The sequence below is a fragment of the Neoarius graeffei genome, chromosome 5 (genome assembly GCF_027579695.1).
Source record: "Neoarius graeffei isolate fNeoGra1 chromosome 5, fNeoGra1.pri, whole genome shotgun sequence".
Lineage (NCBI taxonomy): Eukaryota > Metazoa > Chordata > Actinopteri > Siluriformes > Ariidae > Neoarius > Neoarius graeffei.
The window spans coordinates 83,781,131-83,804,343 of NC_083573.1; the positions used below are offsets into that span (position 1 = coordinate 83,781,131).

A 23,213-nucleotide genomic window follows, 5' to 3' on the forward strand; every position below is an offset into this window, starting at 1 on the left:
TCTGAAGGGTCATCGTTATCTGTAAGTGTGTGTGTGTGTGTAAAGCACATGCTAATTTCTCATATATATTGCTTATACAGGGGCGGCACGGTGGTGTAGTGGTTAGCGCTGTCGCCTCACAGCAAGAAGGTCCGGGTTCGAACCCTGTGGCCGGCGAGGGCCTTTCTGTGTGGAGTTTGCATGTTCTCCCCGTGTCCGCGTGGGTTTCCTCCGGGTGCTCCGGTTTCCCCCACAGTCCAAAGACATGCAGGTTAGGTTAACTGGTGACTCTAAATTGAGCGTAGGTGTGAATGTGAGTGTGAATGGTTGTCTGTGTCTATGTGTCAGCCCTGTGATGACCTGGCGACTTGTCCAGGGTGTACCCCGCCTTTCGCCCGTAGTCAGCTGGGATAGGCTCTAGCTTGCCTGCGACCCTGTAGAACAGGATAAAGCGGCTAGAGATAATGAGATGAGATGAGATATTGCTTATACATCTTTATCATGTTCTAGAACTACGCAGGACTCCACAGATAACGTATCTTTAGGATGCGAACGGCAATTCTGCCATTTTATTTAATGTGTGCGTTCTTTTGTAAGTGTGTGAACCGAACTGTGAAAGCCATGCTCCTATTTATCTCTACTTTTCTTTTTCATAAGATGAATAAAAAAATACACATTAATAACGAGAAAGTACATATTAGTCTGAGTTGCGGTTACTCACCCTCAGGCACAGTCCTCTCCACAACAGTGAAGTTAGCAGAGAAGCCCTCCTTAGCAATAGCGCTGTCCGTGTTGATTGTCAAGGACAATATTCCGGTGTAGGAGATAATTCGACCCGGAGTGTCCTGCCCGCAGTATCGGCCGATGTGTGGGCCAACTGCACAGAGAAAAAGACACAAGAGTGGGTGGATTTAGTTGAGATCTAACCTTTAATAAAGGTTCATCTAGCTAGAAGCACGTTCTAGTCAAATAAATAAAGAAATAGTGAAACATTTACTGTTCAGTGTTAAAGATCCATGTACATAATCGTGTCAGGAGTTTGTATTGCTAAGGCCACTGTGTAACAGCTGAAGGACACATGAGTACTGCAGGAAATTGACAGCAAACTTTTCGCATGCCGTTGTCACCACACGATAATATAACGTCTAAGACAGAAACGTGCTGTTGAGCACAAGGCAAAGGCTTCTTTAGGTCATAAATTCCTGGGCTCTTTGTTCAAGTTGAGTCTGATTTGGTCCTGGGGGAAATGCTGGTCATAGCCCAGTGACTTCCCAAACCGCGCTCCAAAAGAAAAGAGAGGCAGAAGATAAACAAAATGGCATGAAAGGACAGCTGTAAATGGAGGTCCAGAGACGTGATACTGAGCAGAGCTGATGTGTGTGTCTAATTTTGAAAAAAAAAAAAAAAGAGATGGGGGGGTAGTTAAAAGAGATGTAAGTGGAGGACACAGATTGAGAGGCTGATAAAAAAAAGAGTATAATTAGAAAAAGAAGGTTAGCTAGCTAGCTAGCCAGGTTGTCTATCCTCATTAAATCTCTCCTTCTTGTTCTTTCTTTATTCTCTCGCTCACTTTCTTTCTCTGGCTCTTATCTCTGATTAGCAGCTCTGTGATCTGAGGCAAGTGACAGACTCTTGCATCGTTCAGCACATACTACACACACACTTCCAGAGATGAAAGAAAGAGCTGTCAGCTCTGTGTGTGTGTGTGTGTGTGTGTGTGTGTTTGTTTTCTTATGACAACCAGATTAATCTTACCATGACTTCACAGAAAGTACAACACCACACTCCAGGTGCGAGTGTGTGTGTGTGTGTGTGTGTGAGAGTGAGTGTGATTGAGTGGTTAGTGTCAAAGATGATCAGTTAGTGAACACCAGAATTATCTCAACGTATTTCAATAATATTAGCTGGCTTTTTTTGGTGTCTTTGACTCGTTCAATATCATGCAAGCTGCATGGAATATACAGTGGTGCTTGAAAGTTTGTGAACCCTTTAGAATGTTCTATATTTCTGCATAAATATGACCTAAAACATCATCAGATTTTCACACAAGTCCTAAAAGTAGATAAAGAGAACCCAGTTAAACAAATGAGACAAAAATATTATACTTGGCCATTTATTTATTGAGGAAAATGATCCAATATTACATATCTGCGAGTGGCAAAAGTATGTGAACCTTTGCTTTCAGTATCTGGTGTGACCCCCTTGTGCAGCAATAACTGCAACTAAACGTTTCCGGTAACTGTTGATCAGTCCTGCACACCGGCTTGGAGGAATTTTAGCCCATTCCTCCGTACAGAACAGCTTCAACTCTGGGATGTTGGTGGGTTTCCTCACATGAACTGCTCGCTTCAGGTCCTTCCACAACATTTTGATTGGATTAAGGTCAGGACTTTGACTTGGCCATTCCAAAACATTAACTTTATTCTTCTTTAACCATTCCTTGGTAGAATGACTTGTGTGCTTAGGATCGTTGTCTTGCTGCATGACCCACCTTCTCTTGCGATTCAGTTCATGGACAGATGTCCTGACATTTTCCTTTAGAATTCGCTGGTATAATTCAGAATTCATTGTTCCATCAATGATGGCAAGCCGTCCTGGCCCAGATGCAGCAAAACAGGCCCAAACCATGATACTACCACCACCATGTTTCACAGATGGGATAAGGTTCTTATGCTGGAATGCAGTGTTTTCCTTTCTCCAAACATAACGCTTCTCATTTAAACCAAAAAGTTCTATTTTGGTCTCATTCGTCCACAAAACATTTTTCCAGTAGCCTTCTGGCTTGTCCACGTGATCTTTAGCAAACTGCAGACGAGCAGCAATGTTCTTTTTGGAGAGCAGTGGTTTTCTCCTTGTGACCCTGCCATGCACACCATTGTTGTTCAGTCTTCTCCTGATGGTGGACTCATGAACATTAACATTAGCCAATATGAGAGAGGCCTTCAGTTGCTTAGAAGATACCCTGGGGTCCTTCGTGACCTCACCGACTATTACACATCTTGCTCTTGGACTGATCTTTGTTGGTCGACCACTCCTGGGGAGGGTAACAATGGTCTTGAATTTCTTCAATTTGTACACAATCTGTCTGACTGTGGATTGGTGGAGTCCAAACTCTTTAGAGATGGTTTTGTAACATTTTCCAGCCTGATGAGCATCAACAATGTTTTTTCTGAGGTCCTCAGAAATCTCCTTTGTTCATGCCATGATACACTTCCACAAACATGTGTTGTGAAGATCAGACTTTTATAGATCCCTGTTCTTTAAATAAAACAGGGTGCCCACTCACACCTGATTGTCATCCCACTGATTGAAAACACCTGACTCTAATTTCACCTTCAAATTAACTGTTAATCCTAGAGGTTCACATACTTTTGCCACTCACAGATATGTAATATTGAATCATTTTCCTCAATAAATAAATGACCAAGTATAATATTTTTGTCTCATTTGTTTACCTGGGTTCTCTTTATCTACTTTTAGGACTTGTGTGAAAATCTGATGATGTTTTAGGTCATATTTATACAGTAATATAGAAAATTCTAAAGGGTTCACAAACTTTCAAGCACCACTGTATCTGATATACCACGAAAAAAAGCCAGCCATTATGACTATTATGATATGCACACATTCCTTTCGGGTGTTCAACGTGTCTTTCTCTTTCAAAATGCTCTCAAAATCTTCCATAATTAACAAAGCAAACCTGACGGCCATGTCTGTTTACAAATTGTCATAGTCGTTCGCTAGCGTGGATGTTTTACGTCTCCGACGTGTGACGTCATGTTGTCTTGACAACCATACAATATCGTAAACCATATTCAACGCTCATTCCCCACTGGGTAGAGTGACGTAATACACGTAGGATAAGCGATATGCTAACAATATTGCATGCGATCAAACCAAATGAATGGAACCTGCTAGAAGGGAATAGAACACGTGTTTTTATTCCATAGAAAAAGTGTCCTGTATGGATAATAGTGTATATGAGTTTAATTTTTCAACTTAAAATTTCTGCATTGTGTTATATTATGCTACAGAGTTGAGAATCGTTCTTTCAACCAGGCGCATGCTGCGTTAAGAGTAACTGTGGAATCCGGGACAGCTTTCTCCCTCCAGAGCTCCATCTCATGCTTTCCACCCTAATGCACTATTGATCGTTACGGCTCAACAGGTAATGCAGTGGCCGTCTGAATTGGGCAGACAAGTAGCAGCCAAAGGCCAGAGCTCCCAGCTTTGCCTGTAAACCCCTGCTTTCCACTTCACTTATCCCTTTCTTCTGTCCAACAGAACACACACGGGACCCTGGCATCGCCTCCTAGTGTCATTTTTCCCAGTTTATTTTTTATTTTTGAATGTTGCTTTTGTCCTGAAACTCAGTTTCTTCCATTACCACAATTTACATTGTCATAATTTAACAAACTATCCAAACTATCATACTACAACTTTCACGTTGTATATTACTATAGAATATTCTTCTGTTTGGATATTTAGGAGGTGTAAAAACACTGAAATGTCAAAAAAATGTTAATAAGAGGTACTTCTGGATATAATATGAAAATTTGGTCCTTTTGACATTGGAAGCTACAGTATTTAGATGCTTAGAGAGAACTGTTGCTAAGCAACTGGCAAGTATGGTCATCAAACATAAACTATTATGACTGAGGTTAATGAATAAGCTAGGACGTCGTTGCTGAGGCTTTATATAAATATGCAAAGGCAGAATGGCACCAGAAATGAGACAAAACAGTCAGAAATATCAACTTTTTCCCAGATGTGTCGGTAATTTATGAAGAAAAATTCTCCTGTTTACTATAATTACTGAATTACATTTACTGTTGATCGCTAACCGAATCTCTATGGCAGGGGGTCAGGAACTTTTTTGTAGCCAGGCGTCCACTTAACTGGACAATTAATCAGACTCCCTCAATACAGATTTAACTAGAAGAGCGCTCAGTAGAGTGCAAACCTCCACCAAGCCACATATTATCAATATCAAAATCAGACCACTTGAACGCAGGATAATACTAAAGCTATACACCAAATTTCATCAAAATAAGTTCACTACTTTTTGAGTTACATTGGGAATAGACCAAAAAAAAATCCTGGATCCACATACATATCCAGATTTGGATCAAAATCAAATCAATTGTTCCTTGGCCCATGGCTCACCTTTCCTCAAACTTTCATCAAAATCTGTTCACTCCTTTTTGAGTTACGTTGGGAACAGACAAACAAACGGTGGTGAAAACATAAAGTTGGCAGAAGTAATTATGGATTATTAGCTCATCTGGTTGAGGCGATGAGCTTATGCTATCTTGTGTTGTCTGTCGTCTTTCGTCCGGCGTCGTTCACATTTCATGAAAATCGCTTCTTCTCTCTCAATTCTTCACCGATTTTTATTCTTTTTGGCAGGAAGGTCAGTCTGCCTGGGGTGCATATGGCTTCTACCCAAATTTGCATAATTGCAATTAATAATGAAGATGTGGAGTAATTAAGCCCTAACAAGAAGTTTCCACACAAATGGCTTCTTCTCCGTCAATTCTTCACCAATTTTGATTCTTTCTGGCATGAAGGTAGGGGTACCTAGGGTGCATATAACTTCTACTCAGATTTGCTTAATTACAATTATTAATGAAGTTAACCCTCTGGGGTCTGAGGGTATTTTCTGGCACTCTAATGATTTTGGCCTGCTCTGATTTTGTTGTCAATTTCAACAAATTTAAGCAGTATTTTCTTTTTAAAGATATTTTTTGGGCTTTTTTCACCTTTATTGGATAGGACAGTGTAGAGACAGGAAATAAGTGGGAGAGAGAGACGGGGAGGGATCAGGAAATGACCTCGGGTCGGAATCGAACGCGGGTCCCCGGATTTATGGTATGGCGCCTTATCCACCTGAGCCACGACGCCCCCAAAGCAGTATTTTCAAAGTCATATGACTTTTTTTGTATTCAGCACAAGTTCAGGTACAATAATATCTATGTAGTCTGTATGTCATGATTGTACTTTTAAAAAAATAACAGATAAATGAAGATGTTGTAAAAAGCAGTTTTAGAACTGTGTTGGAATGTGTGAAAAAAAACATGACCTTACTCATTGTGTCGAACCGTTTTGGTCACTTGAAGTGATTCTGTTCAGTCTTAGGAATGGATCAAGCACAAAAAAACTTAAATCTGCTCCATTGATTTGGACAATTAATTGTCCATAAAAATGTATGCCCTGTTGTTTTGGGATAAAGGGTTGGCAGTGAGAGGGGTATTCAATGAGAAATGTAAAAAAAAATTCCATTCATTCAATGAGAAGAGTGAAAAGCCCTCCCACTGCCAACTCTTAATCCCATCAGATTAACTCTTAATCCCATCAGGTCAAGTCCCAATGGGTAAGGTCATGTTTTGTTTTGTTTTTCCACAGATTCCAAAACAGTTCTAAAACTGCTTTTTACAGCAGGTTCATTTATCTGGTATTTGACTTTATTTTGGTATTTGACTCTATTCAGTGGGTCTTGAAATTAACTTTTGTACTAGTTTACTCAGTTCAGAGCCACAACCAACTCTGTTACACAATTACTCTGTAATTTTGCTCCCACTCCAACTCCAAATTTTACTCTCTAAATTCAAAATAGAGCAAAGTTAATTATTTTGAGGAAAATACTTTTATCTCTGGAAAAAATTGCTCGGTCATTTTTTCTGTGCGGGGCGGCACGGTGGTGTAGTGGTTAGCGCTGTCGCCTCACAGCAAGAAGGTCCTGGGTTCGAGCCCCGGGGCCAGAGAGGGCCTTTCTGTGTGGAGTTTGCATGTTCTCCCCGTGTCCGCGTGGGTTTCCTCCGGGTGCTCCGGTTTCCCCCACAGTCCAAAGACATGCAGGTTAGGTTAACTGGTGACTCTAAATTGAGCGTAGGTGTGAATGTGAGTGTGAATGGTTGTCTGTGTCTATGTGTCAGCCCTGTGATGACCTGGCGACTTGTCCAGGGTGTACCCCGCCTTTCGCCCGTAGTCAGCTGGGATAGGCTCCAGCTTGCCTGCGACCCTGTAGAAGGATAAAGCGGCTAGAGATAATGAGATGAGATTTTTTCTGTGCATAAACTACAGCGAACACATAGCAACCGATCTGCTCATAATAAATAGAAGAAATATCTACACTTACTCGAGTTGATCTTTGGCTGGATTGAGTTGAAGTAAAAAAATAAAAAAAAGGCACTGTTCATCATCAGTGTTGCAGTTCTCAAGATTGAATTGAATCGCTGTCCAGAATCATGAATTGAATTATGAATTGATTTGTGTGCCATCTCGCAACAAGTTTTACCTCCAAATAGCCCAAACTCTATCTGATGGATTTTATCCTGTTTACAGTGGCCATTCCCATCGCGAAAGAGAAACTAATTGAAACTAATCAAAACCAATCAAAACCGAAAGCGTGAAAGTGATTATCATGCGACTACCATGTGAATAGTCTTTTATGAATGCGTAAGTGTACGCTCAGCGCTCTGACTCCGGTGTGACTGAGGAAGGGGACAAGTTTTATGTTTCATCTAATTTAGGTAATTAAAAAACTATAATATTATTTGACAGTGGGTACATAGGAAAGCGTAAAGTATAAAGTTTCTGTCAATATGTGTATCATGTTTGTATGATAAAAAAAACTCACGAAGATATTTATCTCAATACATAGGACCTGCTGAGCTTTGCCGGTGAAGCTCTCGACCCCAAAGGGTTATGGACTAATTAAGCCTTAATGAGCAGTTCAACAAAAATCGCTTCTTCTCAGTCAAATCCTCTGTGTTTTGGATTCTTTCTGGCAAATAGGTCGGTATTCCTAGGGTGTATATAGCTTCTATATATAGCTTGTATATAGTGTATATAGCTTGCAACATTTATTGCGCAAGGTGACCTACTTTAGATCGTTCCTTCTGGACTAGACGGGGCCAGAGTGAGCAATGGCCGTCATTGACGGTCTCATTATTATTGTCAGTATCTGTCATTTGGCTTGATCAGCTTGGTCTAAGCTGGAGTTTTCAGCAGCATTGGTAACTGCACTGATTTGTACCTGTTTTGACTTTTTTTTTTTAGTTTAATCAAAAGCTATATCTGTACAGTCACACTTGGAAGACGCTCTGGACACTTGCAGTAATGCTTTTATGGCTGAGGACTACAGTTAACTTGCTAACTTTAGGACTGCAGTTGTCATGAACAGTTTTGCACTCAAGTTTCCATCAATGAAGAGTTACAACATCAACGAAACTGAATTCATGTTAAAACTGTTAATGTTATAATCATGCTGTCTGTTGTCGCCCAAATGAGGATGGGTTCCATTTTGAGTCTGGTTCCTCTCAAGGTTTCTTCCTCATGTTGTCTGAGGGAGTTTTTCCTTGCCACCGTCGCCACAGGCGTGCTCATTGGGGATAGATTAGGGACAAAATTAGCTCATGTTTTAAGTCGTTCAAATTCTGTAAAGCTGCTTTGCGACAATGTCTATTGTTAAAAGCGCTATACAAATAAACTTGACTTGACTATAACTGTCTTGTCAAATGACAAAGCGTAGTTTACTCCATTAGCCTCAATAACACGGGCTGAGAAATGAAGTGAATGTCTACGATCACATACCTGATTATTCAAGACTGAATGCTCGCTCTGTTTCTAATCACGTACCACCTTTCTGTCAATTTCTGCACCTCTAAAAATACAAAATGTGATAATAAAGTGAAATCTGGAACAAGCCTTCAGGTATTCACAGTCTTTGCTCCTGATTTGGATGCCAGCTTGCTCGTTCTACCTTGTGGGAGTTTTCACAGATCAGAGGCAGCAGACACTGAACTTAGCCTCCAGAGCTGTGAATGTGATTTTTTTTAATGAGCAAACTATTAGGAGTCAACCTTTCATGGAATAAAAGAACGTAAGCTCTTTAAAAGCACACACAGAGATCATTATGTGATGCCTTACTTATGTGTGGTCAAGCAGCCTAGCAGCTACTCTACTGACTCCATTACAGCTGAAGAAATTGGCTTATATTCATGCAGGGTACACGTCAAAGATCACGCAGCTGTTCTTAAAATAAATGTGTCCACAGGGTCCAAATGAGTTAAATATGACCTATATGTGTTTGAAAGTAGTGTGTGTGTGAGTGTGTCACATGATCTGGAGCCCAGCTTGGAGGGGCTTTGCTATGCGTCATCAGTTTGAGGCCAGAGTTTCCTTCCATTCTCCCCAGAGATCAATCACAGTGCATTGTTCAGGAGCGATAGCATCTACTCATGATGATAAAATGTGCATATTTGCAAGGACAAGGTCTCCCTGTTGACCTTTAGTCCGATGCTGGAGAGAGAGACTACAATATCTCTGTTGTGTTTATCACATCCAGCCCCCCAAAAACCACTAACTCGAGAACAGAGAGGATGTGTTAGGGGCAGGGACAACAACTAGGGCAAAGAGTTACTCAAAGTATGGCAAAGAGTGTGAGGTTGTGTGTATCTCAGACTGTGACATTATTTGATCATCACAGATATTAGGTTATCTGAGTATTTCTGTTTTATCCTGGTCAGGCTGCTTGGACCAAACCTAGAAACTAGAGGTTGTAGAGTTTCCTACCTCCAGGGAAGCCGTCCCAGATCTCCAGACGGTCATACCGGCAGAAGACCCCAACGGCTGGTTGTGTGTCAGGCTCCAGCTCAAAGCTCTCAAAGTCCAGGATAATTTCAGACATTTTGGGGGCGAAGATCATAAACGTGCAGTCCAGGTTATTGGGGTACTTCTCGGGGAAACCAGGTGACTTGATGAATCCGCTCTTCGAGGTGAAGTTTCTCGAGCATTCAGGACCTGAAAGGAGGATGATTGAGGGGTTGTGGAGGGAGGGGAGGTGAAAGAAGAAAGAGAAACGATTCATTTTAGTGCTGTTTTGTGCGCACAAAACAAAAAGGACCCAACGGAAATACGTGGTGGTCCATATTGTTTTGCTCCATGACCACACTGTTTATGGTGCACGGATGAGAGGCCACCATGTAGGTCCGGGCCTTGGGGTGAAATGGGCGTAGAGCGTAATAAAAAAAAAAAGAAGAAGAAGAAAATGATTTATGTTTTCATATGAGGTTGAATTTCTAAATCCAAAGGAAAAAAACAAATACAGCAAAACAGATTTAATGAGAAGGGAAATGATTATGGCTCATTATAGACTTTCATTCTTTTTAGTGTATCATCTGGGGGCAGACTGTGTGTAAGTGTATATTTGTGTGTGCAGGCATGGAGCGATTAGTGAAGGGCTTCAATCAGCAACATGGGACTCTGGGAGCTGTAAAGTAAACACGGCAGTTAGATTGCGTTCCAAAGCAGTGCCCCCAAACACCCCCTACATCATTACAAGCCTGTCTAACATATGAGAGAAGAAAATTAAAGCCTTCTACATACACGTTTACACACTTTTTTTATATTGGCACGTCATAACATTTACTCAAACACCTCTAGAGGCACAGTTTTCTGCCAGTGCGGGTTGTCACTGAAGTTCACACATACCTCAAATCATCGCGTTAGGTTTACATCACAGCTGCCAGATTAACACAGTATATTTTAACAAAGCACACGACTCGTGACACGAATACAGAAATGCAGTCTCGGTGCACGGTAATGTCGGGCTGACAGCATCACGACTAACACCATATTACTACCATTCCTAATAGCACAGCAGCTCTGTGGTTCTTCTCAAGGTGGGGGAGATCCAGGAGCGCAAAGCACTTTGGAAAATGGAAATGAAAAATTCTGACCAGACTGTTGAGTCTGACCGAAAAAGAAACCAACACCCACTCTAATAGCAGACATACAGTACGCTATATGATCTGAGGCTGTTTTCTTAAATGTTATTGATTTTTAAAGCACATTTAAAACAAATTGCATTGACTAAAGTGCTCTACATCAAGTAAAATGGTACAATAAATAAAACAGGCTAAGAATTATAAAGAATAAACACTAAATCAACCATCAGTTGAGAACAAATTCAGCCAAATTTCATCTGCAACACTGACTGTCTAACATGCATTAAGAGTGGACAATCGGTTTCTGATTAACGGCACAAATAATCTCCTGCTGAGCCGATTGAACGAATCGGATTCATGCCTTATATATTTTACATGTCAGTGTAACACACGCAGGTCATTTTGGCTAAGCTGTGGCAAGAACATACAGTACGATCCTTGCCTCTATAATATTTCTTCATTATTCTACCACAACGCTTGCCTTTGTACCCAAAGCTAAGTGGATAGTATAATAAGTAATAGGTGTGTGGAGGACATTATGCCAAATCTACCAAAGATGAGACAGAATAAAGCCTCTTATTTTTTTCACGGTCCGGTTTCCATCAAATCCTGCGCTCTGATTGGCTGTCAAGCGGGTCCGTATCCTACGAGACGGACCCCGGTTATGGACCTCTGGCGACCCGCTCATTCACAACAACAACAACAACAACAAACACAGTAGCAATTTTTGTCAACATTTATTTTCGCATTTCTCAGGAGAATAGCATTAATTTTACATCATGGATAGCGATAACGACAGTCTTCAGAGCGAAAGCGAGTTTTACTACCCTGAGGAAGAAGAAATAAAAGAAAACATTTCAGGAGAAAGCTAAAATCCTGTAACTGTTGCTAACGCCAAGCAAAAACATGGCTGAATCCTGAATGACTCCTATTTGTATAAATAGGGGACTACATAGGCGGCAAAATGTAGTTTTTTTCCTGCCATGGAAGTGCACTTGTATACCGAGGAGGAAGCAATTTGCATTACAGCCGTGAATGAGGATTCAAAATGGCAGCTCGGCTCGGTTTTCCCTTTCGGGCGCTCTCGTTTTCTGTTAGAATTTGGTAAAGAAAAAAATAATATATTTATTTACCAGCTTAAGGTTGGTCCGTATGGTAAAATACCGTGACCTCGGCCTTGAATACTGACCTCGGCCCAGAGGGCCTTGCTCAGTACTTTCAAGACCTCGGTCACGGTATTTCACCATACGGACCTCCCAGCTGGTAAATAACATATATGTATGTGTCTCAGTTTAGTGGATCGTCTCAGTTGGATACTGTAGACTTGTACCTAAGAACTGCTGCTATATTCATAAAAACATGCTCACCCCAGGTCTCTTATTCACAACATGCTTATTCTTTGTTTGCAATAGATGTCACTTCCGGTAGTGATCCGCCTCATTATGTATTCAGATATCCAGCTGACGGGCAGGTATCATATTTGTTTACAGTCACTTTGCAGTAGTTTCTTGTACAATACAATACAATACAATTTTATAAACGTCCTCCCCCAAGGAATTTTCAGAAATTAATTTACAAAAATAAGTTAAACAATATATAATGATGGGGCGTCGTGGCTCAGGTGGATAAGGCGCCACACCATAAATCCGGGGACCCGGGTTCGATTCCGACCTGAGGTCATTTCCCGATCTCTCTCTCTCTCTCCCCTGCTCATTTCCTGTCTCTACACTGTCCTATCCAATAAAGGTGAAAAAAGCCCAAAAAAACTTAAAAAAAACAATATATAATGATTGTAAAAGCATATGAACTTAAATGTCATTGTCTATCCATCCATTATCTGTAGCCACTTATCCTGTGCAGGGTTATGGGCAAGCTGGAGCCTATTCCAGCAGACTATGGGTGAGAGGTGGGGTACACCCTGGACAAGCCACCAAATCATCGCAGGGCTGACACAGAGAGACATTCACACCTACGGTCAATTTAGAGTCACCAGTTAACCTAACCTGCATGTCTTTGGACTGTGGGGGAAACTGGAGCACCCGGAGGAAACCCACGGGGAGAACATGCAAACTCCACACAGAAAGGTTGACTGGGTTCGAATCTAAAACTGTCTTGTTGTGAGGTGACAGTGCTAAGCACTACACACCACCGTGCCACCCACCATTAAATAATTTCATTCAATATTTTGTCACTTTTTTTTTATTTTTTGGGGTTTTGTTTTTGAGTAGAGCTTTTATTTCGTCCTCGGTTGGTTCAGCAACATTTTGTTTTTCTCTACTCACGGTATATGAGCTGATAGCCTAGTAGTAGAGTAACCAATCAGAGTGTGCGATTTCTCATATCCAGTCAATGTGGATAGAATAATTCCCAATATAATTACGCATTCAGATTATATTCACCCAAGCTGCTAATTTTCCTCTACATTATTTTCAGAAAGCTTCCTCATGAATTAAACTCCCTCCCACAAGCCCCATTAGGAGAGAAATAACAGTTGGAATCAACTTGTTATCGACTGGACAAGTCAGCAGGTCATTGCAGGGCTGACACATACAACCATTTACACTCAATTTAGAACTACCAATTAGCCTAACCTGCATGTCTTTGGATTGTGGGGGAAACCGGATGAAACCCATGCAGACACAGGGAGAACATGCAGACTCCACACAGAAAGGCCCCCATCGGCCACTGGGCTCGAACCCAGGACCTTCTTGCTGTGAGGCGACAGTGCTAACCACTACACCACCGTGCTGCCTTAAATGGCATTGTTCCTTAAAAATTCTTTAACACTCCTCCTGAAAGTGCAGATAGGTATTGGAGTCTCTAATTGTGTTACGTAAAGAGTTCCATGATTAGGGTCAATGGAAGAAGAAGGAGCGTTAGGCTGTTTTTGTGCGACACCATGATGTACTGTGATTGTCCTTTCCTCTTGTGCTGTAAATGTGTGTGTCAGATCTCTTAGCTAATTTCTGGCAGAGGTAATCAGGCGCCATTTGATTTAAGCATTTGTACATCATGGTAACATCACGAAATCATAGAAGTTGCTCAACTGATAACCACTTTAGTTCCTTTAATGTGGGCGAAATGTGATAAAACTTTCTTACCCTTATTATCACTGTGAGTTGGCCTAGTGGTTTATGTGTCGACCGAGAGATCGTGAGTTCTACTCGCGGTCGGTTCATATCAAAGACCATCATAAATGTGGTACCTACTACTGTCTTGCAAGGCATGCTGCAATATAGATGTGAGTGGTGAGTCAAACTCTTGTGGTTACCACCGGACTAGTCCCCCACTGTAACCCTAGCTGTATAGGCGAGAGGCTGAGGGCTATGGAGATTGGTGTCGCACCTATACACCTTAAAGGAGAACTGAAGTAATTTTTAAACTTGCTTTATTTCTTAATTAACGTGTTATTCAATTATGTTTTCGGTTTTAGTAACCTTATATCGTGACTCGTATTGGCAACTAATTGCAATTAAATATTATACTTATCGGCCTGTTCGGTTTTTAGCCGTGTTGAATTTAGTTCGTTTGGTCCACGGCAGGCGTCGCTTATCCGCACGATCTTCACGAGACTTGTGCGAGACTTTGAAACGTGAAGTGTCAGCCAGGTGTCAGTGCCGCCATTCTGAAAACTGTTTTCCAAACGAAATATTGCACAAAAACGAGTATAAATGACGATTACTGCCGACTTTCTTCAAACTTTCCTGATTGCTATCAAAACAAACAAAACTTCCGGCTTGATTATGTCAGCATTCGAAAGACGGCGCACGCGTCTTTTGACAGCATCGGCAGATGTTGGTCACTTTGATTTCCGCTGTATGTTTTACTTCCGTCCTACGATGTCTCGCACAGGTCTCAGCGAATCAGGTTTATGGCCATTGCTTTGACATATGGACTGATATATTACATAGCATATTTCAAACACTCATAACTTGCTATAGCAGTGACAAAATAGCTGTCAGAAATGCATTCCTATATTTAATAAAATGAGATAAATAGCATTTTGATAATAAAAAAAATTGCCTTCAGTTCTCCTTTAAAGAGTTGGTACTGTACTTGGGACAGGAGACGGCCTGGGAAGACCAGATTCTGGCGTGAGAGGGACTTTGACTTTTTGACCCCTATTATCACTTGTGCAGTGAAGTTTTGTATAAGTTATGTTTCGTCTCCAAATATGCCTGATTGTTACTGTGTATTTGGATGTTCAAACTGAGAAAATGACAAAAGGTATTATAGGATACCAAAGGAAGTCGTGCACAAAGGTGAAGGAATGAAAAATATCTCAAAAAGATGGTGTGAAAAATGGCTCGCAAATCTTTCACTGTGTTCGAAAGGAATTGAGAGTCCATGTGCTCATATCTGCACCGGTCATTTTGATAAAGGTACATATATCAACTTTATGTATCTAAAATCAAAAGTTATCATTGTAAAAATGCCGATAGCAGCTCCAACTTGAATCGCGTACTACACTTCGGCTTACGTTACTTACCCTTGCAAAAACAAGACTATTATGGCCCTTTTCCACTAACCTTTTTCAGCTCACTTCAGCTCACTTCAGCTCACTTCAGCCCGACACGGCTCGCGTTTCGACTACCAAAAACCAGCACGACTCAGCTCGCTTCAGCCCTGCTTAGCCCCTAAAACTCGCACGGTTTTGGAGTGGGGCTGAAGCGAGCCAAAGCGAGCCGAGTGAGGCTGGGGGCGTGAGCAGACACTCCCCTGTGCACTGATTGGTGAGGAGGAGTGTCCTCACATGCCCACACACGACCCGCAAGCACGCTGGGATCTGTAAACACCGCAAACCCGGAAGAAGAAGAATTACGAATTACGAGAATTTCTGAAGCCTTATGCGCCTCGCCTCATCTATACGCTCTTGCCAGTATCTGTTGGTGTTGTCGGTGACAACAAGCCACAGCACCAAGACCAGCAACACTAACGACTCCATGTCCTCCATGTTTATTGTTTACTATTCGGGTCGTGAGACTACCGCTTAAAAGGTCACTGATGTCACTGTTTGCGCTGCTTAACGACATCACGTGACGTCCACCCACTTTCGCTAACTCCACCCAATGTGTCCACCCACTTCCAGCCAGCACGGTTCAGCGCAGTTGTAGTCGAAATGCAACTCCAATAGCCCCACTCAGCTCGACTCAGCACGGCACGGCTCAGCCCAACTCAGCCGCGTTTGTAGTGGAAAAGCGGCATTATTGTCCTTTAGAAGTCTTATTCCAACGTCATGAACCCAGCCACAAACAAAAAAGTTATAGGCTTGAAGACTTTTGAAAGCTTTCATTTGATTCTTCGTGCGAAGTATTGTTTGGACTACCAGATAACCGGAAATGTCCGGAAACTGTATGTTGAACTGAAAGTTGTTGAAATCGCTTGAAAAGTCCGTCTTTTTTAAACTGTAGGGGTCCAATCCATCGCATAAATATATTTTTTCTTGATATCTCGATTTTGCTTTTGGTTCTAGTCTGTTAATATAGTCAGATGGAGAATGTTTTCCACAAGATGATGATGGACGTGTACATGGCTTGGATGCCATCTCTGATTGTTGCCCGTCACTTGGAAACCAGAAGTGAACCAGGAGGCAAAAAGTCACGTGATTACAAACAAAGAATTGAACATTTTTTCAACATGCTTAATATTGCTTATCTTTAAAAACATTACTTCATAAAGTGTGAACACATAAATCATAAGATTTGGTGACTTGAATGTACAGTGTGGTTACACCATACTGTAGATTAAGAATTAAAACAGTACTATCTATAAAGTATAAATAGCTGAACAAAGATGGCATAGCAAAACAACTGCAATAAAATTCCACCTCAAGCTAACGCTGATGAAATGTTACGGTAAAAGAAACGGACGAATGGACAGAGACTGAGAGAGAGAAAGTGAGCACACTTGATGATGTTATGAACAGTCACCTAAGTCGATATGGAAGAGTGCTTTCTTTGTGTGTCACTTCTATGGTCCTTTTGCGCCAACAGTCGCGCCACACCATCAGTTTACTGCCCTACTTTCGCTGCGTTTTTTCCTCCTCTAAAGCAAATGGATGGTGCTGGGGTTTGAGTCTAAAGCGAGTTGACATTTAGTGCCCTGCTGAAAGTTGGGCTTAAAACAGCAGGACATATCAGTTATGGTTTTAAAGTGCTAGTCTTACAAAAATGACATCATAAAATCCCGGGTTTTCTGTGTGATATGATCAAATGGGTTGTAAAATTCACCAATAAATAAAAAATTGGTTCAAAAAAGAAATTTTTTGTGTCTGAACTCTGTTCCAAAAACCACTAAAAGCTTGTCCGCCATTAGATCGCAACAATTTATTGGTCAGCGGCGCTGCACGTGTGACGTCATATGCACCACTGCTTTCTTCTGTAAAGCTCTCTACTCAACTTTACGACAACAGGGACGAAGAAGTGACCCAGAGTAAGCACGTTTTGGTTTGCTTTTAGATCAGTAACTGTCTGTTGTCTGTTTTGTCGCTCCCAGTGAGAATCTTAACATCTTCAATTCTGCTACCTCCAGTTCGGCCTCCTGTCTTTTTATCATAATGAACCTCATATAAATACTCGATATTTAACTCACGCCGATATCACTAGCAGACAAGTGTACATAAAGTTGCCAATGATGGTACCAATACTTAAGTTATACTGTACACTCATATATAAGCTAAACACTCATTTTGTTTATAATTAGTTTCTTTATGAATTCCACACAATACATTTTATATATTTGGCGTAATTTCTGCGAACATGAAAAATCATTTAAAACGTGAAGATCTTGGTTACTAACTAACTAACTAACTAACTAACTAACTAACTAACTAACTAACTAACTAACTAACTTTCAACCAAGTCTAATGTTCATTTGCATGTGGAGATAACCAAAGCACTTTTGGTGTTATGGTTCACTAATAAAGAATAAAACATGATAGGGCATGTTGGTAAATAGTCAATGCCGGTGTGTGTGTGTGTGTGTGTGTGTATTATCATTACCACCCTGAAACATTTAGTTCCTCTTATACCACAGCAATATGTGATAAAAACATTTCCACTTTAATAAACCATGACATAGTGTATGTTAGGGGCGGCACGGTGGTGTAGTGGTTAGCGCTGTCGCCTCACAGCAAGAAGGTCCGGGTTCGAGCCCCGTGGCCGGCGAGGGCCTTTCTGTGTGGAGTTTGCATGTTCTCCCCGTGTCCGCGTGGGTTTCCTCCGGGTGCTCCAGTTTCCCCCACAGTCCAAAGACATGCAGGTTAGGTTAACTGGTGACTCTAAATTGACCGTAGGTGTGAATGTGAGTGTGAATGGTTGTCTGTGTCTATGTGTCAGCCCTGTGATGACCTGGCGACTTGTCCAGGGTGTACCCCGCCTTTCGCCCGTAGTCAGCTGGGATAGGTTCCAGCTTGCCTGCGACCCTGTAGAACAGGATAAAGCGGCTAGAGATAATGAGATGAGATGAGATAATGTATTTAGGGCCACGTGGCCCTAAATTCTCTGCAATTTTTTCCTGCGTCACCGTGACCCTACATCATGCATCACGTGGTGGGCTTTCCCCATTCATGCAAGGCACTGTGGGATACAAATATGAAAAAGGAGAGAAAAATGAAGGACGTGAGCGTGTGAATGAAACGTGAAAGAGTGAATACATTAACGGAAAGCGAGAAGAAAAGACGTTATGTTATATACGAAGGAAAGGAAACGCAGGACCAAACTAATAAATATCGGTGGTCAGCGAGCACCTCGGTGTGATCAGCTGTTCGTTTAGTGACAGAATGATGTAACGGTCAGTGCACGCTCAAAGGTAAACCTGTAGATGGCAGTAATGCAACACTGTGGATGCCAGCTGCTGGAAAACCCAAAAGAAGAAGAAGAAGGTAAACTTGTGCATGCGCACACGGACTTCCTCTGTCTGCTTGACTGCGCGAAGCGAGCGATTTCATGCACATTATTTGCTCAGGAATCCCCTCAAATTAAATAACTTCCCAGCCACAGAATGGGTTTTTTTGTGAGATATTACAGAAATAAACATATATCACAATGACCAAATTTCAGAAGGAACTAAATTTCACTCATCTCATCTCATTATCTCTAGCCGCTTTATCCTGTTCTACAAGGTCGCAGGCAAGCTGGAGCCTATCCCAGCTGACTACGGGCGAAAGGCGGGGTACACCCTGGACAAGTCGCCAGGTCATCACAGGGCTGACACATATGCCGCTTTTCCACTACAAACGCGGCTGAGCCGTGCCGTGCTGAGTTGGGCTGAGTCGAGCTGAGCGGCACTGTTGGAGTTGCATTTCGACTACAACCGTGCTGGCTGGAAGTGGGTGGACACATTGGGTGGAGTTAGCGAAAGTGGGTGGACGTCACGTGATGTCGTTAAGCGGCGCAAACAGTGACATCAGTGAGCTTTTAAGCGGTAGTCTCACGACCCGGATAGTAAACAATAAACATGGAGGACATGGAGTCGTTAGTGTTGCTGGTCTTGGTGCTGTGGCTTGTTGTCACCGACAACGCGAACAGATACTGGCAAGAGCGTATAGATGAGACGAGGCGCATAAGGCTTCAGAAATTCTCGTAATTCTTCTTCTTCCGGGTTTACAGATCCCAGCGTGCTCGCGGGGCGTGTGGGTGTGTGAGGACACTCCTCCTCACCAATCAGTGCACAGGGGAGTGTCTGCTCATGCCCCCAGCCTCACTCAGCTCGGTTTGGCTCGCTTCAGCCCCACTCCAAAACCGTGCGAGTTTTGGGTGCTAAGCAGGGCTGAAGCGAGCTGAGTCGTGCTGTTCTGAGGTAGTCGAAACGCGAGCCTTGTCATGCTGAAGTGAGCTGAAGCGAGCTGAAAAAGGGTAGTGGAAAAGGGCCAATAGACACAGACAACCATTCACACTCACATTCACACCTACGGTCAATTTAGAGTCACCAGTTAACCTAACCTGCATGTCTTTGGACTGTGGGGGAAACCGGAGCACCCAGAGGAAACCCACGCGGACACGGGGAGAACATGCAAACTCCGCACAGAAAGGCCCTCGTCAGCCGCAGGGCTCGAACCGGACCTTCTTGCTGTGAGGCGACAGCGCTAACCACTACACCACCGTGCCGCCCGCTTCCAAAAATCTCATCTCATCTCATTATCTCTAGCCGCTTTATCCTGTTCTACAGGGTCACAGGCAAGCTGGAGCCTATCCCAGCTGACTACGGGTGAAAGGCGGGGTACACCCTGGACAAGTCGCCAGGTCATCACAGGGCTGACACATAGACACAGACAACCATTCACACTCACATTCACACCTACGCTCAATTTAGAGTCACCAGTTAACCTAACCTGCATGTCTTTGGACTGTGGGGGAAACCAGAGCACCTGGAGGAAACCCACGCGGGCACGGGGAGAACATGCAAACTCCACACAGAAAGGCCCTCGCCAGCCACAGGGCTCGAACCGGACCTTCTTGCTGTGAGGCGACAGCGCTAACCACTACACCACCGTGCCGCCCGCTTCCAAAAATATTACTAAAAAAAAAATTAAAACATAAAGCTTCATAAGGGGCCTTGGCATTGAGAGTCTCCTTTTAGCTTGATCCCCGCTACATTAACTGCTTAGAAAGAAGGAAACCGTGAAAGAGTACTTGACCTGGTGGTATGCTCGGCTTGAATTGTTTCATGTCAAGGTTTTTAGTGTCTCTTTCAAACACCAAAATACACCTCAACACAAATGGAGTGGATATACATTAATGTCCAAGGTATCCAGCTCTAAATCCCTGCTGACCTCTCGATGGGCAGTCAGACTGCTAGCAATCAAAAAGAAAAGGGCATCTGCCTGCCGTGTCAAAGGGAAAGCTGTTAAGATAAGAGCACTTCTCTAATACGTCTTTCCTCTGCACCAGATCAATCTCTGCCTTTGCCTTTGCCCTCTCTCTCTGCAGATCTGCCTCATTTTTCTCTCTCCAGGCAGTAATTGCATGTTATCACCCCATACATTTTTTCCCCCATCTTCCATTTTGTTCAGGTGCTGAACACTAGGGGACACACTGGGGTCACAGCTGGAGATGCTACAAGCCTTTATGTTTGTGCGCTGAAAGAGATTAAGATAGCAAATCTGAGAATTTAGCCTATGGATGAGTGTATCTGCAGATATCAAGTGTGACTGAACTTCACCAGCCAGTGCTTAATCTCAGACTAGGGTCTGGATTTATAATGCTCCACTGCATTTTGAAATGTGGGCATATTGAGAATGCTATAAATATCCTGGACAGCAAAAATCACCAGCAAGGAGGTATTAGAGAGGATTAACATCAAGGAACACCTCATGAACATTATACAAATTAAGAAACTCAAGTATTCTGGGCATATTATCTGCTACAATACTTTTCATTGCACGCTTTTAGAGGGAAAAATTAACGGAAAAAAGACGAAGAGGAAGGCCAAGAATTTTATGGACATCCAACATCTGTAGGTGGACAGGCCTCAGTTACACCAAAGCAGTGCGAATGGCTCAGGATGACAGAAACGGCTGGAGAACTATTGCATCCAACCCTCGACCCGAGGATGGAACCTGATGACGACGACAACAACGACGATTACGATGAGTGCTGTTAGGAATACAGTGTATGTGTGTGAAGGGAGAAGGACATGTGATTGTTAACTTAAGGTGACCGAATTTCTGAGAAGAAAACCGGGGACATTTTCGGTTCGGCGGTGAAAATATCATTAAAACGTAATGTTTTCATTTTTGTAATAAAAAGCAGGGACATTTCTGGTTTTCATGTATTTTGATCATGCATTGCATAAAAAGTGGGATTTTCCTCACTGAGTGCGTTGGAGGCCGATTCTGCAACTGCTTTAGGTTACCATTAATTCAAGACAATGTGAAAATCTCTGGTATGGGTACATAGTTTAGATTTATAGACTCTTAAATTATAGGCTAGCTGAAATGTTTTAGACCCATGAAAGTAAATATATTAAATGTATTACCATACAGTATATGCCACTAGTAATGGACAATGTATTTAAAAATATACAAAACATACAACACAGTTTAAACATTTTACTTCAATCCAAGCAATTTCAAGGTATGATAACATTATTATCCATCCATCCATCCATTATCCGTAACCGCTTATCCTGTGCAGGGTCATGGGCAAGCTGGAGCCTATCCCAGCTGACTACGGCCGAAAGGCGGGGTACACCCTGGACAAGTCGCCAGGTCATCACAGGGCTGACACATAGACACAGACAACCATTCACACTCACATTCACACCTACGCTCAATTTAGAGTCACCAGTTAACCTAACTTGCATGTCTTTGGACTGTGGGGGAAACCGGAGCACCTGGAGGAAACCCACGCGGACACGGGGAGAACATGCAAACTCCACACAGAAAGGCCCTCGCCGGCCACGGGGCTCGAACCCGGACCTTCTTGCTGTGAGGCGACAGCACTAACCACTACACCACCGTGCCGCCTGCCTATTATTATTGAGGATATGAATGATTCTCGTTCTCCCATAGCCTAAATCGTAGCCATAGCTGAATTGATGACCTTGCCTAAATGAGTAAGCCTTAATCAAAATGTGTAGTCTGCTACACATTACAACAAATTATACAAATTACTGACACTTTGGTAACATTACCATAAACCTCCAGCTTTACATAGCCAACTACTCTGTAGGATAACACACTAATTTGTGTGCAAGTTAGCTTAGGCCGTTGAAGTGTTACAATTTTACCTCAGCTGGATTTCTGCTACAGCAGCGCGACATCTAGCAACAACTTCAGCTGACTGATTGGCGCTGCACTGCTAGCTTTAGCTGCAGTAGGCTACGGTTTGTTCGGTCAACTGTTACATCTCACTACGGTGTGACAAGCAATGTTATGTCATATTCAACATCACAAAATGGAGCTTACGCATTTAAAGGCTAAATAACACATGACAAACAATGTCATTTAGGCCTACAAGAAAATACTATGGTTCACCTGTCCAGGAGCGGCTGAAGCGATCTGTCAAAGCTGAATGAGTGACTTTAGTTTAGGCAAAGATTCTAGCGCTCTGCCAAAAAGTTATTCCTCAACACCACCAATCAAAATACTGGAACATCTCTAAAATGGGCTCAGGCCGATAGCAAAGGGGAACCGAAGTCATTTTTAAACTTGCTTTATTTCTTAATTAACGTATTATTCAATCACGTTTTCGGTTTTAGTAACCTTATATCGCGACTTGTATCGGCAACTAATTGCAATTAAATATTATACTTATCGGCCTGTTCGGATTTTAGCCATGTTGAATTTAATTTGTTTGGTCCACGGCAGGCGTCGCTTATCCGCGTGATCTTCACGAGACTTGTGCGAGACTTCGAAACGTGGAATGTCAGCCAGGTGTCAGTGCCGCCATTTTGAAAACTGTTTTCCAAACGAAATTTTGCACAAAAACGAGTTTAAATGACGATTACTGCCGACTTTTTTCAAACTTTCCTGATTGCTATCAAAACATCTTTTTTACATCA

At 42.4% G+C, this 23,213-nt stretch overlaps 1 protein-coding gene across 2 annotated transcripts in view; it reads right to left on the reverse strand.

The window, feature by feature from the left end:
• The window catches only part of nrp1a (neuropilin 1a), a 182,951-nt gene that overhangs the window by 87,822 nt on the left and 71,916 nt on the right, over positions 1–23,213 (reverse strand). For both annotated transcript variants that reach the window (XM_060922477.1, XM_060922476.1), the window contains exons 4-5: positions 9,556–9,783; positions 701–856 (exon numbers count right to left, since the gene is read on the reverse strand). In XM_060922477.1, coding sequence (XP_060778460.1) covers positions 701–856; positions 9,556–9,783 — 384 coding nt within the window. The remainder of the gene's footprint in view (positions 1–700; positions 857–9,555; positions 9,784–23,213) is intronic.